Below are 17,000 nucleotides of genomic sequence, written 5' to 3'. Positions count from 1 at the left end.
ATACAGTTTGGCAGGTTCTCACAAAACTAACTATACCCAATATATGATTCAGCACTTGCACTCTTTAGCATTTACCCAAAGGAGTTGAAAACTTATGCCCACACAAAAACCTGCACATGAATATTATGAAAGCCTGATTCATAACTGCAAAACTAGTAAGCAACCAAGATGTCCTTTAGTAGGTGAATGGATACATAAACTGGTAGATCTAGTCAATGAAGTTTTTTAAAAAAATATTTTATTTTTAACTAATCTTTACATCCAACATGGGACTCACACAACCATGAGATCAAGAGTCACATGATCTACTGCCTGAGCCCGCCATGTGCCCCAGCAATGGAGTATTATTTAGTGCTAAAAAGAAATGAGTTTTTAAGCCATGAAAAATTTGGAGGACACTTAAATGCGTATTACTAAGTGAAAGAAGATAGAGTTTATATAGTATAGGATTCCAACTATATGACATTCTGGAACAGTCAAAACTATGAAGGTAGAAAAAAGATGAATGGTTTTCAGCGGTTGAGGTAGGGGAAGGGATGAATAGGCAGAGAGGACAGAGGATTTTCACAGAGAGTACTATAATGATGGATACTTGTCATTATATGTTTGTTCAAACTCATAGACTGTATAACACAAAGAGCAAGGCATAATGCAAATTATGGACTTTAAGGGATTTTGATACATCAATGTAGGTTTATCAGTTGTAACAAATGTACAACTCTGAAGGAGGATATTAATAATAGGGAGAGGCTGTGCATGTATGGGAGCTAGAAGGATATGGGCAATCCCTGTACCTTCTCAATTTTGCTATGAAGTTAGAACTGTTCTAAAAAATAAATTCTTAAAAAATTCCTTTTTTGTCCTTTCAAGAAATATTGAATTTAATATTTAATATCTTAAAATCCATATCATTTAAATAATATTTAATATCTTGCTTTTCTTTCTGTAATTTCCTAAGATGGAAGTTTAGATTATTAATTTTAGTTCTTTCTTCCCTTCTAAACTATGCAACCAATACCATAAATTTGCCTTTGAACTCTACTTTTGTGGCATCTTCTAAGTTTTTATAAGTTACATATTCATCACTTAATTCAAAATATATATTTTAATGTTTGTTTATTTTGAGAGAGAGCATGCGTGTGTGAGCGGGAGGGTGGGGGTGGGAGACGGAGAGAAAGAATCCCAAGCAGGCTCTGCACTGTCAACGCAGAGCCCAGTGCATGTCTGGATCCCACAAACCGTGAGATCTTGACCTGAACTGAAATCAAGAGTCAGACGAGGTGCCCCCATTTCATCGTATTCTTATATTTCCTTGGGACTTCCTCTTTAGCCCGTGGATTATTTAGAACTGAGTTGTTTAATTTACAAGTGTTATGGGCACCTGGGTGGCCCAGTTGATTGAGCGCTGGACTTTGGCTCAGGTCATGATCTCCTGGTTTATGAGTTCAAGCCCTGGGCTTGCTGCCATCAGTGCAGAGCCTGCCTCAGATCTTCTATCCCGTATTTACAAGTGTTGATTTCCCGTTGTCTTTCTGCTACTGATTTCTAATTTGTGTCCAGAGAACTAGGCTATATGATTTAGGTTTTACTAAATTTGATAAGATTTGTTTTGTGATCCAGGTTGTGATCTAGCTTGGCAAATGCTCCGTGGGTGCTTGAATAGAATGTGTATCTTCCTGTTTGGGGGGTGAAGCGTTCTATAATTGGTGATTGTCTCAAATGGTGGTGTTGAGTACACGGGAGCAAGAGGAAGGGCTATGGGCGGCTTGTGGGGAGGCGCTCCGGTTGGGTCCCAGAGTAGTAACTACACTCAGTCACTTCTGACCATACAACTCTGAGCTCCACTGTCGTTACGTCACTTCAACATGGCCGCCTGCAGGCCTTGGCGGCTAAGGGCGCCGCCATGTTGGCGCCCGGCAGCCATTTGGAGGAGTCGAGTTTAGCCGAGCGCCGTGTTGAGTCCCGGCGAGCTGCGGCCACGGAGCCGCTGCTGAGCATGCGCACAGCCAGGCGGCGCTGGGAGGAATCCCGCAGAGACTGGGACCGAGCGAGAAAGGAAGTCGGCCGGATTTAGTAACCGCCTGAGGTAAATGGCCACGGTTTTGAGAGGGCGTGGGTGAGGGGTAAGTGAGTGCTGCGCTGGGAGCATCGCGAGATGAGCGACGAAACGTCGCTGATGTTCGTGGTTAGCAATCCGGTCACAGATGGGGGCGGGCAGTGGATCCAGTAATGGGATCTGTGGGGTCTGGACGATGGGTCGTCGGGACGCACGGGGTCGGTGGGATCTCTGAGGGCGGATCCGCGGGGAGAGATGGGGTCGGCCGATTGTGGAAGATAGATCCGCGGGGGAGAGTAGATGTCAGTGTGGTTTCTGACGGTGGGTCCTCAGGTAAGAATGGGGACGATGGGGTCTGGACGGTGATCTGTGAGGGAGGGATGGGGACGGTGGGGTGTTTTGACCGTGGATCCACGGGGAGAGATGGGGTCGGTGGCATCTCTGACGGTGGATCATTGAGGGAGAGATGGGGTTGCTGGGATTTCTGAGGGCGGATCCGTGAGGGAGAGCTGGGGTCGGTGGGGTCTGGTCGCTGGATCCGTGAGGGAGAGCTGGGGTCGGTGGGGTCTGGACGCTGGATCCGTGAGGGACGGATGGGGTCGGGAAGGGTGGTTTCTGAGTGTGGATCGGGGGAGAGATGGAGTCGGTGGGGTCTCTGACAGTGGATTTGCAGGGAAATAGGGGGTCGTGGGTCAGTGGGCGTGGATAACAGTTGAGAAAGAGAAATGAGGGATATGAGGAGTGAAAGATTGAGATCTTAATTTATTTTCTCTGTCTTCTAGGCTTATCAGTTTGTACTTTTTTTAAAGCCTATTTTTTGAGACAGAGAGAGAGAGTGAGTGAGGGAAGGGAAGAGAGAGAGGGAGAGTATCCCACTCAGGCTCTGCCCAGTCAGCCTGGACCCAGAAGTGGGTCTTGAGCTCACCTACAGAAGGGCTGAAACTCATTAGATCATCACCTGAGCCCAAGTTGGATGCTTAACCAACTGAGCCCCCCCAGGTGCCCTATTCCTTCCTTCCTTCCTTCCTTCCTTCCTTCCTTCCTTCCTTCCGTCCGTCCGTCCGTCCTTCCTTCCTGTTTATTTATTTTAAGAGAAAGAGCATGAGCAGGGAAGGGGCAGAGAGAGGGAGAGTGAATCCCAAGCAGACTCGTCGCTGTCAGCAGAGTCCCATGCTGGTCTTGATCCCACCAACCATGAGATCATGACCTGAGCCAAAGTCAAGAGTCGGAAGCTCAACCTGCTGAGCCACCCAGGCGCCCCATCTTTTCTATTTCATACTTTCTACTTTCATTGCAGTGATTAAATTTCTGTTCATTGTTTCCATTCTACACCCCATGTAACATGTTTTTTTCTTATGTTTTAATTAGAAATGTTTTATCATAGAATATTAATTTTACCTTTAATGGCCTCATCCCATCACCATGATTGTCCTTCATTATAATTTTATCTCTTGTAAAATTTATTGCTGAACAGTATTTTTCTTTGGGATTTCTCATTGGTTAAATTTACATTATTTGGAATACTTCTTGAAGCATTTTTGTCAGATAAAGATAGAGATACTTTGCAAGTACTTTTATTTCTGGAAATGTCTCTCCTGCCCTCATAGAGAAATGGCCTTTTAAAGATTTTTAAAGTTTTTTTTAAAGTTTATTTGTTTAGTTTGTGAGAGAGAGAGAACAGGAGAGCGACAGAGAGAGAGGGAGAGAGTGAGTATCCCAAGCAGGCTCCACACCATTAGTGCAGAGCCCAACATGGAGCTTGAACTCATGAACCATGAGATCATGACCTGAGCCAAAACCAAGAGTTGGGCACTTAACTGACTGAGCCACCCAGGCACCCCAGAAAAGGCCTATTCCTGATATCATTTAATTTTCATTACTGCAGATGAGGCATCTTGATTTTCTGAAAATTTTCTCTTATTATATAATCTGTTATTTCACATGTGCTTTGGATTTATGTGTTTCCGATTTTCATCTTTAAAATATAAGAATATCCCCAGATTTGATCATTTGTTGGGTTCCTTCCTCGGTGAGTGTGTGTGTGTGTGTGTGTGTGTAAGGGTAATGGTACAGACCTAGTGGTATGGTGTGAGTGGTGGGAAGTGTGCTTGGGTGCCTGGTGCAGGTGTAGGTGCATCTGGGATTGGGACTCTTAGGATGATTGGTGAAGATGCATGGTGGGTAGTGATAAAAAGTGTGTAGAGGCCAGTAATGGGGGTGTGTGACATTGTCATATAATAAGAATAAATATTTTAGTCTTAGTCCATGGTTCCCAGCACATAGCTCCTAAAACCTTTGTAATTTCCTAAATGATAAGAGCTACAGGGCACCTTTTGTTCCTGATTCCTGAAATAGCTCCAGAGAAATGAAGGTGAAATGGATGTTTTCATCATTCATAATAAATTCTTTTGAACCACACCTGAATTTATGTTAATGAAGTAATTTTTCGATAGCCTCTAGATAACCACTTGAGGGGGGCTGGTTGCCAGGAGAATGAACCAACCATGTGATTAGAGGGTTGGGACTTGAAACCCACACCCTGACTAGAAGTTGAGTCGGTCACCAATGGCCAGTTATTTAATTAACCATCTGTACATAAAGAGGCGTCCATAAAACCCCAAAAGTTGGGAGTTTTGAAGAGCTTCTGGATTGAACACATCGAGGTGCTGGGAGAGTGCAGCACCCCTTCCCATATACCTTGCTCTATGTATCTCTTGCATCAGCTTGTTCCTGAGGTATGTCCTTTTATACTAAATCAGTAATCCAATAAGTCAAATGTTAGTCTGAGGTCTGTGAGCTGCTCTAGCAACTTAGTAGAACCCAAGTTGGGGGTCCTGGGAACCACTCATTTACAACCAGTTAATAAGCAGAAGTAACAGCCTAAACTTTTGATTGGCATGAAGTTGGGGTGGGGGCACTCTCATGGACTGAGCCCTCAACCTGTGCCATATGATGCTAACTCCAAGCAGATAATGCCAGAATTGAGTTAAATTGTAGGACATTTGGCTGGTACTGCAGAATTGCTTAGTGTAGGGATCCCTTCCCCACCCCTGACCTCTTCCAACACACACACACACACACACACACACACACACACACACACACACACATACACACACACACTTGGTGACCAGAAGTATTGAGAATAGAGTAAAAACATATAGGAGGAATTTTTCCTTTATGGGGCATTTATAGGGGGTGAGCCAGGAGGATCAGGGTAGAGTGTTGGAGGCTCTGTGGTCAGGAACTGTGGAATGAGGGGTGCCTGGGTGGCTTAGTCGGTTAAGCGTCCGACTTTTGCTTAGGTCATGATCTCGCGGTTCGTGGGTTCGAGCCCCACGTCAGGCTCTGTGCTGACTGCCAGCTCAGAGCCTGGAGCCTGTTTCAGTCTGTGACTCCCTCTCTCTCTGACCCTCCCCTGCTCACGCTGTCTCTCTCTCTGTCTCCTAGAAATAAATAAACATAAAAAAAAAAAAAAAAAGGAACTGTGGAATGAATGATTGGGGGCTGTGGGCAGCAGGGTGTGGACAGCAGGGATGCTGAGGTGTGCATGATGGCTCCCACAGGAGGTCAGTGTGCAGCAGCTGACAGTGGAGCCAGTTGTGGAGTGGGAGTGAGAAACTGGGGCTCAGGGTTGGTGATGACTTGAGGAGGCTGTGAAGTCAGATGATGCCGGGTACAGTGATTGCATTCAGCTTGGATTGCTGATACTGTTATAATATCAGTAACTAGTATTTAATGAGTATTTATGTGCCACACCTGGCCTGAGTGCTTTTCAAGTATTGTAAGTTTGTTTATCTAAAAAGTATGAAGATGGGGAGACTGAGATTGAAGTGGGCTCTCTAGATGTCACAGCTAGAAGGCGGAAGAGCTGGAATTCAGACATACATTGATTGGGCTCCAGATTCTCATTGTTCCCTTTGCCACCTGTCCTGCACTGTAGAGGCTCTTGGGAGGACAGCTCAGTGGCTGTCACCATGCGGTGCTGTCTCTGCAGGATCTCTTTGCATTTCCACAGATCCTGGTGTCAGAGCACATAGTGAACCTTCAGAATCTCTTTTTCAGACTCCAGCCCACGTTAGCCCAGTGTGTGCTGGCAGTGTTTGGATGTGAAAAGTGTAGTTCAAAGCAAAAATTATTTTTAAAAGTCTATCTTGAAAAAGTATTGGGGAGGATAGGTCTAGTGTCAAAGGGACACAATGACCAATGTGTGCATCTTGATTAGAACCTGCTTCCAGCGGTGCCTGGGTGGCTCAATTAGTTGACTGACTCTTGATTTCTACTTAGGTCATGATCTCACAGTTCATGGGATCAAGCCCTGCATCGGGCTCTCTGCTGACAGCAGTGAGTCTGCTTAGGATTCTCTCTCCCACTCTCTCTGCTCCTTCCCGCTCACTATCTCTCTCTCAAAGTCAATAAATAAACATTTATTTTTATTTATTAAAAACAATTTTTTAATGTTTATTTATTTTTGAGAGAGAGGCAGAGTGTGAGCAGGGAAGGACAGAGAGAGAGGGAGACACAGAATCTGAAGCAGGCTCTAGTCTCTGAGCTGTCAGCAGAGAGCCTGATGCAGGGCTTGAACTCACAAATCACAAACCGTGAGATCATGACCTGAGCTGAAGTCAGGGGCTCAACCAACTGAGTCACCCAGGCACCCCAAATAAATGAACATTAAAAAAAAATAGTTATCTTGTTTTATTAGCAAATAAGAATATAAAAATTACCTATAATTTTACCATCACCCGAATAATATATCTGTTAATGTGGTAGTATATTTGCTTCCAGCTAATTTTCTTTCTTGTGTATGAATGCATTCATAATGTGTGTACACATGTATGTGTGCCTGTGTATGTACACATGTATTGTTCAGTGAAAATGGAACCATATTGTTTGGTACATCTTTTTATTTTTACTTGGCAGTTTGACATATTTTTCTACTGTAATTTAATTTTATTTGTCTTTATGTTTTCAGGATGGTCTGCAGATTATTTAAGGAGTTTATAATTATTGGATATCAATATGTTCTAGCCTTTTTGTTTTGTTCTTAGCCATGCTTTGGTGAAATTCCTGTTTTTAAATTTTTGTGCAGGGGTGCCTGGGTGGCTCAGTCAGCTGAGTGTCCAATTTCAGCCGAGGTCATAATTTCACATTTCATGGGTTTGAGCCTCATGTCAGGCTCTGCACTGACAGCACGGAGCCTGCTTGGGATTCTCTGACACGCTCTCTCTTTGTCCCTCCCCCCCACTCTCTCTTTTTCTCAAAAAATAAATAGTAAAAATAAATAAGTAAATAAATTTTTGTGCGATTAAGGATGATTTTTTTATGATGTAGTTTTGGAAATGAATTTTTGGGTCAGGTGTGGATGCTAAATGATGTATGTGTCCATGTGTGGGACTCTGGCACACTGCCTTCTCTCATCAGTCCCTCTGTCTGTCTCTTCTCAGATCTTTGCCTCTTTCCCAGAAGAGCCAGAAATGACCAAGTCCCTGGTAAGTTCTTATTTGTTCATATATTTATGTTGTTCTGTTTTCTAGTGGGTTTTAGGAACCATCTAATAATGCATATAGTAAGATGGACAAATGTAAATTAATAAAAACCAAGATCAGAGCAAAAAAAAAAAGAAGTGGCCATCAACTCCAAGTCAAACTTGGAGTATAGATATATGTGAGTTGTGTGATTTTATACAGCTGTGAACTGTGAGATTATCTCTGTTCTCCTTGAAAGACATGGGAATCATGGAAATGAGATACTGGTTTATATTGTTGATAAGTAATTTATTTCATCTGTAGTAAAGATTTCCTGGTTCTTGATGTTTGAGAAAATTTTGATGGCTCTTGAGATGAATTGAGATAGAGCAGTGTCTGCAACAAGAGAACTGTTCTGTTAGAGGCACACTGACAGGTTTCATGGTTACAAAGCCGTGCTTCTCACACTGGCACGTGCCTTCACACTCTGACTTAGTAAGATTGGGATTCCAACAAGGTGTCACTGCTGCTTGTGCAAGGACTACCTTGTGAAACAACGTTTTGAGGTTTTATCATGAATAGATGTTGAATTTCTGCATTACTTGACATGGTTGTGGGGTTTTACTTCCTTAGCCTATTGCTAATGGTAGATTACATTGATTTTCACATATTGAGCCAGACTTGGCAACCTTTGAATAAACCCCATTTTATCATGGCATATACTTCTTTTTATATATTTTATTTGCTAATACTTTTTAAGGACTTATATTAATGAGGAATCTTGGCCTATTTTAAAAATTTTATTACTACTATGTGTAGATGAAAGTTCCACTTCCCCCCTGCTTTTTCCCACACCAAACCATTGGAGTGTAAAGGGGCATCTATGTTCAGCCAGGCAAGAGTGGGAGTCTAGGGCTATGCACTGGGTCCTTGCTGATGGGCTTGGGGTCAGGCCCAAAGTATTTTGTTTCTTTGGTTTTTCAATCTGTTGTGTTTAGCTAGAATATATTTTTCCTAAAAGTTTTCTGCCTTCTCGGCTGCCCCTTTGCTGATCTTTTAGCTAGAGAGAGCAGACTTTTCTTAAAGCTCTCTTTGTGTGCTCTTGGTGATTCTGGGTTGTAGAATGTTCTAGCACCTGTCAGGGCTATAGAGGGAGTGTTCAGGAACTCACGCTGTATAGTTCCTTGGTTCCTGAGGTCCTTAACCAGTTTGCCTTTTTTTCTTTGGCCTTACAGAGAGTACTCTCATATTTGTTTTATGGATGATGTCTGTGGTTTCTAGATGTACTTAGTGGCATGGGAAGAGACAAGTGCATTGGTTCCCATCTTTCTAGGAGTAGAAGTCATTCACTGATTTTTTTTTTTTTGAAGGAGACCTTATTTTATATTTAGCATATTCTTATATATTTTTTCAATTATATTTACCTCTTTGTTCTTTGCATTTTAACTTAAAATTTTTATTAACATTTATTTCTCTTAGAGAGAGAGAGAGACAAAGTGTGTGCAGGGGAGGGGCAGAGAGAGAGGGAGATACAGAATCCAGAGCAGGCTCCAGGCTGCAACCTTTCAGCACAGAGCTCAAAGCAGGCCTTGAACTTACAAACTGTGAGATCATGACCTGAGCCAAAGTCAGACACTTAACGGACTGAGCCACCCAAGCATCCCTTGCATTTTAACTTTTAAAAGCCAATATTTCATTTTGAATATCATGAAGGGTTATACTTGTATTTACTCAGTCAAATTCTTTGAGGCTTCATAGAACTTCACTTAGCTCTCAAATTCCAGCTTTTCGAAGGTGAAACTCGATTGAACTGCTTATTTTATTTTATTTATTTATTTTATTTTTTATTTTATTTTTGAGAGAGAGAGAGATCCCAAGCAGCAGAGAGGGGCAGAGGGAAAGAGAGAGAGAATCTTAAGCAGACTCAGCGCTGTCAGTGTGGAGCCTGACGTGGGATTTGATCCCACGAACTGTGCGATCATGACCTGAGCCAAAATAAAGAGTGAGACACTTAACCGACTTAGCTACCCATGTGTCCCCATATCCATTTGATAGAAATGGATGTTAAAGGTGTTGCTGGTGATGATTGGGAGAAAATGAGGAGCGTGTTCCCGGACAGTGAGGAAAGGGTACCTTTGCACAGTGGCAGAGAGCCTTGCTGAAGTCTGCCCTGTAGTTATGTGGAAAACAGATTAGTCAGTGGTGAACTTGGATTTTTCTCTGAGGAGATTTCCAAGCAAAGGGTTGAAGATGTAGCCAAGTTTCTTCTTTCTGATCAGAGTGAAATGTGAGAGTTGAGATGGATGGAGGGGAGAATCGTTGAGCAAAAACGAACCAGACTTGATAATGTCGGGAATTTGGGCTATCAAGATTCCAAAAGATGCTACAGTTAGTTTCACTGTCAAGAAAGCTCTTGAGGGAAAAAAGAAAAGAAAAAAAAAAAGCTCTTCAGAGAAAGCCAAGGATGTGGATAAATATAAATGCTTTATGTATTTTTCTAGGTTTTTAGGTATTTACTTAGCAGGAAAAATAGGGTGGAGTGCACTTATTCCATTTTTTTTTTTAGAACCAGAACTTTCAATTTTTGCTTTTATTTTTTAATTATTTTTTTTTTATTGAAGCACAGCTGACACATCATTGCATTAGTTTCAGGTGTATGACACAGTGAGTCGACAAGACTCTACATTATGCTCACCACAAATGTAACTGCCATTTGTCAACATATCACTGACTAGTCCCTGTGCTGTACCTTTCATCCTCATGACTTACTCATTCTGTAACTGGAAGTCGGTATCTCCCACCCCCCTTCACCCATTTTACCCCTACCCTCAGTATTTGATGTCTGTATTTATGGGTCTATTTCTGCTTTGTTTTGTTTTTTAGATTGTATGTGTAAGTGAGATCATATGGTATTTGTCTTTGTCTGACTTGTTTCACTTAGCACAGTACTCTCTAGGTCCCCCTATGTCACAAATGGCAAGATTGCATTCTTTTTTTTGTCTGAGGAATATTCTACTCTATATGGATACCGCATCTTTATTCATTCATTTATTGATATGGACACTGGGGTAGCTTCTACAATTTGGCCTGTTGTAAATAATTCTGCAATAAACATGGGTGTGCATATATTCTTCTGACAGTGTTTTCTTTTCTTTGAATAAATGATGTAGTGGATGACTGGATCATATAGTATTTCTATTTTTTTAATTAAAAAAATTTTTTTAATGTTTATTTATTTTTTGAGAGAGAGAGACAGAGCATGAGCAAGGAAGAGGCAGAGAGAGAGGGAGACACAGAATCCAAAGCAGGCACCAGGCTCTGTCTGAGCTGTCAGCACAGAGCCGGATGCTGGGCTTGAACCCACAGACCGCGAGATAATAACCTGAGCCAAAGTCGGACGCTTAACCGACTGAGCCACCCAAGTGCCCCTATTTCTTAATTTTTTGAGGAATCTCCATACTGTTTTCCACAGTGGCTGTACCAGTTTGCATTCCCACCAACAGTGCACATCCTCATCAACACATTTCTTGTCTTTTAATACTAGCCGTTCTGACAGGTGTGAGATGATACTTCATTGTGGTTTTGATTTACATTTCCCTGATGATTAGTTATGTTGAGCATTTATTGTGTGTCTGTTGACTATCTTTTTTTTTTCATGTTTATTTTTGAGAGAGAGAGAGAGACAGAGCGCGAATGGGGAGGGCAGAGAGAGAGAGGGAGACACAGAATCCAAAGCAGGCTCCAGGCTCTGAGCTGTGAGCACAGAGCCCTACACGGGGCTCGAACCCACAAGCCGTGAGATCATGACCTGAGCCGAAGTCGGATGCTCAACCAACTGAACCACCACCAAGCACCCTAAGTATCTTTATGTCTTTTTTTTTTTAATGTTTATTTATTTTGGGAGATAGATAGAGGTGTGAGCATGGGAGGGACAGAGAGATAGAGACAGAGAATCCCAACCAGGCTCCTCTGACTGTCAGTGCAAAGCCCTATGCAGGGCTTGAACTCATGAAATGTGAGATCATGATCTGAGCTGAAATCAAGAGTCGGGTGCTCAACCAACTGAGCCACCCAGATGCCCCATATAGCATTTTTGGAAAAATGTTTATTCAGGTCGTCTGTCTATTTTATCAGATTATTTGTGGAGTTTTTTTGCGTGTGTTGAGTTGTATAGGTTCTTTGTATATTTTGGATGTTAGCCCCTTATTTGATATACCATTTGCAAATATCTTTTCTTGTTTAGTACATTGCCTTTTCACCTTGCTGATTGTTTCTTTCACTGTGCAGTTTTTTATTTTGACATAGTCCGAATAGTTTATTACTACTTTTGTTTAGATATGAGAAGACAAATCTAAAAACATGTTGCTATGGCTGATGTCAAAGAGGTTACTGCCTATGTTCTCTTCTAGGATTTTGATGGTTTCCTGTCTCAGCTGTAGGTTTTTAATCCATTTTGAATTTATTTTTGTATATGGTGTAAGAAAGTGGTTCAGTTTCATTCTTTTGCTTGTAGCTGTCCTGTTTTCCCAACACCATTTATTGAAGAGACTCTTTTCCCTGTTGTATATTCTTGCCTCCTTTGTTGTAGGTTAATTGACCATAGAAAGCCTGGGTTTATTTCTGGGCTTTCTTTCTCTTCTAGTGATCTGTGTGTCTTTTGTGCTAGGACCGTACTGGTTAGCTTACTGTAGCGCTGTGGTGTCTTTTGAAATATTGGACTGTGTTACCCTCACCTTTGTTCTTTGATTGCATTTGCTATTGGGTTTTTTTGTGTGTGGTCCATAAAAATTTTAGTATTTTTCTAGTTCTGTAAAAAATACTATTGGCATTTTTGTAGGAATTATATTGTATCTACAGATTTCTTTGGGTAATATGGAGCTTTAACTATTCTTCTAATTCATAAGCATGGTATATCTTGCCATTTTGTTTTGTGTTGTCTTCAGTTTCTTTCATTAATGCTTTATAGTTTTCAGGGTACAGGTCTTTCGTCTCTTTCATTAAGTTTATTCCTAGGCATTTTATTCTCTTTGATATAGTTGTAAATGGAATTGTTTTCTTAATTTCTCTTTCTGCTACTTTGTGTTAATGTATGGAAACAACCAATATCTGTATTTTTTTGTGTATTAATTTTGTATCTGTAACTTTACTGGATCCACTTATTTCTAATATTTTTTGATGGAATTTTTAGGATTTTCTATGTGTAATACCATGTCATGTGTGAATAGTGACAGTTTTACTTCTTCCTTATCAACTTGGAACCCTTTTCTTTTTCCTTTCTGATTGCTGGGGCCTAGACCTCCAGTACTGTGTTGAATAGGAGTGTTGGGAGTGGACATCCTTATCTTGCCCCTGATCTTAGAGAAAAAGCTGTCAATTTTTCACCGTGGTATATGTTTGTTGTAGGTTTGTCATTGACGACCCTTATTATGTTGAGGTATATTTCCTTTATTTTTAATTATGTATTTTATTTTAGAGAGTGTGTGTGTATGTGAGCAGGAGGGAAGGGCAGAGGGAGAGATAGAGAACCTTAAGCAGGCTCCATGCTTAGCACAGAGCCCAGTGCAGGCCTTAGTCTCACAACCCTAGGATCGTGACCTGAGCTGAAATCAAGAGTCAGACTCTCAACCGACTGAGCCACCCAGGTGCCTGGAGATTAATTCCCTTTAAACCCACTTTGTTGAAAATTTTACTTTTTTTCCATGAACAGGTATTAAATTTTGTCAAATGCTTTTTCTTCATCTATTGAGATGACTATATGATTTTTATCTTTATTTTGTCAATATGGTGTATCATATTGATTGATTTATAGATACTAAACCATTCTTGCATCCCAGGAATAAACCTGGAAGAAATGGATAAATTCCTAGAAACATACAATCTTCTAAAAGTGAATTAGGAAGAGATACAAAATCTAAACAGACCAGTTACTAATAGTGAAATTGAATTGATAATGAAAAATAACTCCCAACAGACAAAAGTCCAGGACCAAATGGCTTCCCAGGTGAATTCTAGCAAACATTTATTTTTTATTTTTTAAATGTTTATTTATTTTTGGAGTGCAAGTGGGAAAGGGGCAGAGAGAGGGGGACAGAGGATCTGAAGCCGGCTTTGCACTGACAGTAGTGAGACCCTTTGTTGGGGCTCGAACTCATGACTGTGAGATCATGACGAGCTGAAGTCTGATGCTCAACTGACTAAGCCACCAGGTGCTCCATCTAGCAAACATTTAAGGGAGAGTTAAGGGGTGCTTGGATGGTTCAGTCAGTTAAGCACCTGACTCAAGATTTCGGCTCAGGTCATGATCTCACAGTTTGTGGGATAGAGCCCTGCATTGGAATCTGCACTGACAGCTCCAAGCCAGCTTGGGATCCTCTCTCTCCCCGTCTCTCTGTCCTTCCCCGCCATCCCCTCAAGTAAATAAACTTTAAAAAAAAAAGATAAAGGTGAGTTAATACCTACTCTTCTCAAACTATTCCAAAATATAGAAGAGGAAGGAAAGCCTCCAAATACATTCTAAAAGGCCAACATTACTGACACTAAACCCAGACAAAGACACTACAAAAAGTATAGACCAAGATCCCTGATGAAACAGATGCAACAATTCTCAGCAAAATACTAGCAAACTACATTCAATAATATGTTAAAAGGGGGTACCTGGGTGGCTCATTTAGTTAAATATTCAACTTTTGATTTTAGCTCAGGTCATGACCTCACAGTTTGTGAGTCCAAGCCCTGCATCTGGCTCTGCATTGATGGCACAGAGCCTTCTTGGGATCTTCTCTCCCTCTCTCTATCCCTCCCCTGCTTGCTCTCTCTCTCTCTCTCTCTCTCTCAAAATAAATAAAAATAAACTTTTTTTAAACCATGCGTTAAAAGGATCATTCACCATGATCATGTGGGATTTATTCAATCTTTGCTTTACCTTGAATGTTTAATCTATTTACATTTAAATGTTTATTTATTTTGAGAAAGTGAGAGTACCAGTGGGAGAGTGGCAGAGAGAGAAGGGTGAGAGAAAACCAACTGTGAGATCATGACCTGAGCCAAGCCAAAATCAAGACTTGGGTGCTTAACCAACTGAGCCATCTAGGCACCCCAGTCCGTTTACATTTAATGTAATAGCTGATATACTTGCATTTATTTGTACTATCTTACTATTAATTTTATATTTGAACTGTCTTTAATATTATTTTTTCATTCTTTTAATTACTCAAAATTTTTATTTTTTACTTTGTTAACTTGTTCATTATATACATTCTTTTTTTACCCTAGATATTATTCTATTCATCTTTTTTTTTTTTTTAATGTTTTATTTATTTCTAGGAGAGAGAGAGAGCGAGACAGCGTGAACAGGGGAGGGTCAGAGAGAGAGGGAGTCACAGACTGAAACAGGCTCCAGGCTCTGAGCTGGCAGTCAGCACAGAGCCCGACGCGGGGCTCGAACCCACACACCGCGAGATCATGACCTAAGCGAAAGTCGGACGCTTAACCGACTAAGCCACCCAGGCGCCCCTATTCTATTCATCTTTAAGTCATTATTATTTCTACCCCCTTCTCAATAATTCTGGGATACCAAATCATGTTAATTCCATTTACCGTCTCTCACCTTATATTATTACTTTCATGCATTTAAATTTTACATATATTTTAAACACCTACCATTTATTATCATCTTTTTTTTTATTGACACCATCCTAATGGAAATATACCATTGATGACTAACAATATTGAGTATCTTTTTTATTATAGTTATCTTAGTGACTTTGAAGGGGTATCTCTGTGATTTGGATTTCTATATCCTTCATGATTGAAGATATTAAGGATCTTTACATGTGCTTTTGCCCATTTGTATATCTTTGGAGAAATGCATATTCATATCCTTTATTCATTTTAAGTGGATTTTAGTTACAGTTTTTGGGTTGTGTTTTCACTTTTTTTTTTAATTTAAAAAAATTTTTTTAAATGTTTTATTTATTTCTGAGAGAGAGAGAGAGAGAGGCAGCATGAGCAGGGGAGGGTCAGAGAGAGAGGGAGACACACAGAATCTGAAGGAGGCTCCAGGCTCTGAGCCAGCTGCCAGCACAGAGCCGGACGTGGAGCTCGAACCCACCAACTGTGAGATCATAACCTGAGCCAAAGTTGGATGCTTAACTGACTGAGCCACCCAGGTGCCCCAAATTTCTTTTAATGTTTTATTTATTTCTGAGAGAGACAGCGTCATCAGGGGAGGGTCACAGAGAGAGGGAGACACAGAATCTGAAGTGGGCTCCAGGCCCGGAGCTAGCTGTCAGCACAGAGCCCGAAGCAGGGCTTGAACCCATGAACCATGATATCATGACCTGATCTGAAACCGGACGCTTAACCAATTAAACCACCCAGGCACCCCTTTTTTTCACTTTCTTGATGATATCCTTTTAAGCACACAGTTTTTAATTTTAATGAAGTCCAATTTAATTTGTTCTTTTAAAAATTAAAAAAGAATTAAAAAGTTTTTAATGTTTCTTCATTTTTGAGAGACAGACAGAGTGTGATTTGGGGTGCTTAGCTGTCAGCACAGAGCCTGACAGGGGGCTTGACCTCATAAACTGCTAGATTATGACTGGAGCCAGTCAGACACTTAACCGACTGAGTCAGCCACGTACCCTCTGTTTTTTTCTTTAGTTGCTTGTGCTTTTGATTTTATATCTAAGGAATCATTGCCAAATCCAGCATCACAAGGATTTACCTTTTTAGCTAAAACGTAAATTTGGCTAAATATAAGAACATTTAGGCCTTTAGTCCATTTTGAGTTAATTTTTTTTATGTGGTATGAGGTAAGTGTCCCATTTCATTCTTTTATCTGTGGATATCCACTTGTCTCAGCACAATTTGTTGACAAAACCTTTTTTTTCCGTTTTAAATTGTTTTGACACCTGTGTTGAGTATCAATTGACTCTAAATATGAGGGTTTGTTTTTGGATTCTCAGTTATATTTCACTGACCTATATGTCTCTCTTTATGCTAGTACCACACTGCTTAAAAAAAAGTGCCTATTTTAGGCAACCAACGGAATGGGAAAAGATAGTTGCAAATGACAGATAAAGGGTTAATATCCAGAATCTATAAGGAACTCACCAAACTACACGCCCGAAAAACAAACAACCCAGTGAAGAAATGGGCAGAAGATATGAACAGACACTTCTCCAAAGAAGACATCCAGATGGCCAACAGACACATGAAACGATGTTCAGCATCCCTCCTCATCAGGGAAATACAAATCAAAACCACACTGAGATACCACCTCAAGCCAGTCAGAGTGGCTAAAATGAGTAAATCAGAGAACTCTAGATGCTGGCGAGGATGTGGAGAAACGGGCACCCTCCTACACTGTTGGTGGGAATGTAAACTGGTACAGCCCCTCTGGAAAACAGTGTGGAGGTTCCTCAGGAAACTAACAATAGAACTCCCCTATGACCCAGCAATAGCACTGCTAGGAA

The 17,000-nt window shown here is 41.0% G+C and overlaps 1 protein-coding gene across 2 annotated transcripts in view; it reads left to right on the top strand.

Moving 5' to 3' along the window:
- The first annotated feature begins 2,027 nt into the window (after positions 1 to 2,027).
- ZNF484 (zinc finger protein 484) overlaps positions 2,028 to 17,000 on the top strand; it is a 31,109-nt gene continuing 16,136 nt past the window's right edge. Inside the window, exons 1-2 of one of the 2 annotated variants that reach the window (XM_039216450.1) lie at positions 2,028 to 2,086; positions 7,504 to 7,548. In XM_039216450.1, the coding sequence (XP_039072381.1) occupies positions 7,534 to 7,548 (15 nt within the window). In that variant the 5' untranslated portion in view covers positions 2,028 to 2,086; positions 7,504 to 7,533. Of the gene's footprint in view, positions 2,087 to 2,232; positions 2,390 to 7,503; positions 7,549 to 17,000 lie in introns of those variants that run through there. The other variant, XM_039216449.1, reaches the window with a different exon arrangement.

The sequence above is a fragment of the Hyaena hyaena genome, unplaced genomic scaffold, assembly GCF_003009895.1.
Source record: "Hyaena hyaena isolate Hyena2069 unplaced genomic scaffold, ASM300989v1 scaffold_634, whole genome shotgun sequence".
Taxonomy (NCBI): domain Eukaryota; kingdom Metazoa; phylum Chordata; class Mammalia; order Carnivora; family Hyaenidae; genus Hyaena; species Hyaena hyaena.
The sequence above is the reverse complement of the archived record's forward strand: the minus strand, read 5'-3'. Positions and strand labels throughout refer to the sequence as shown.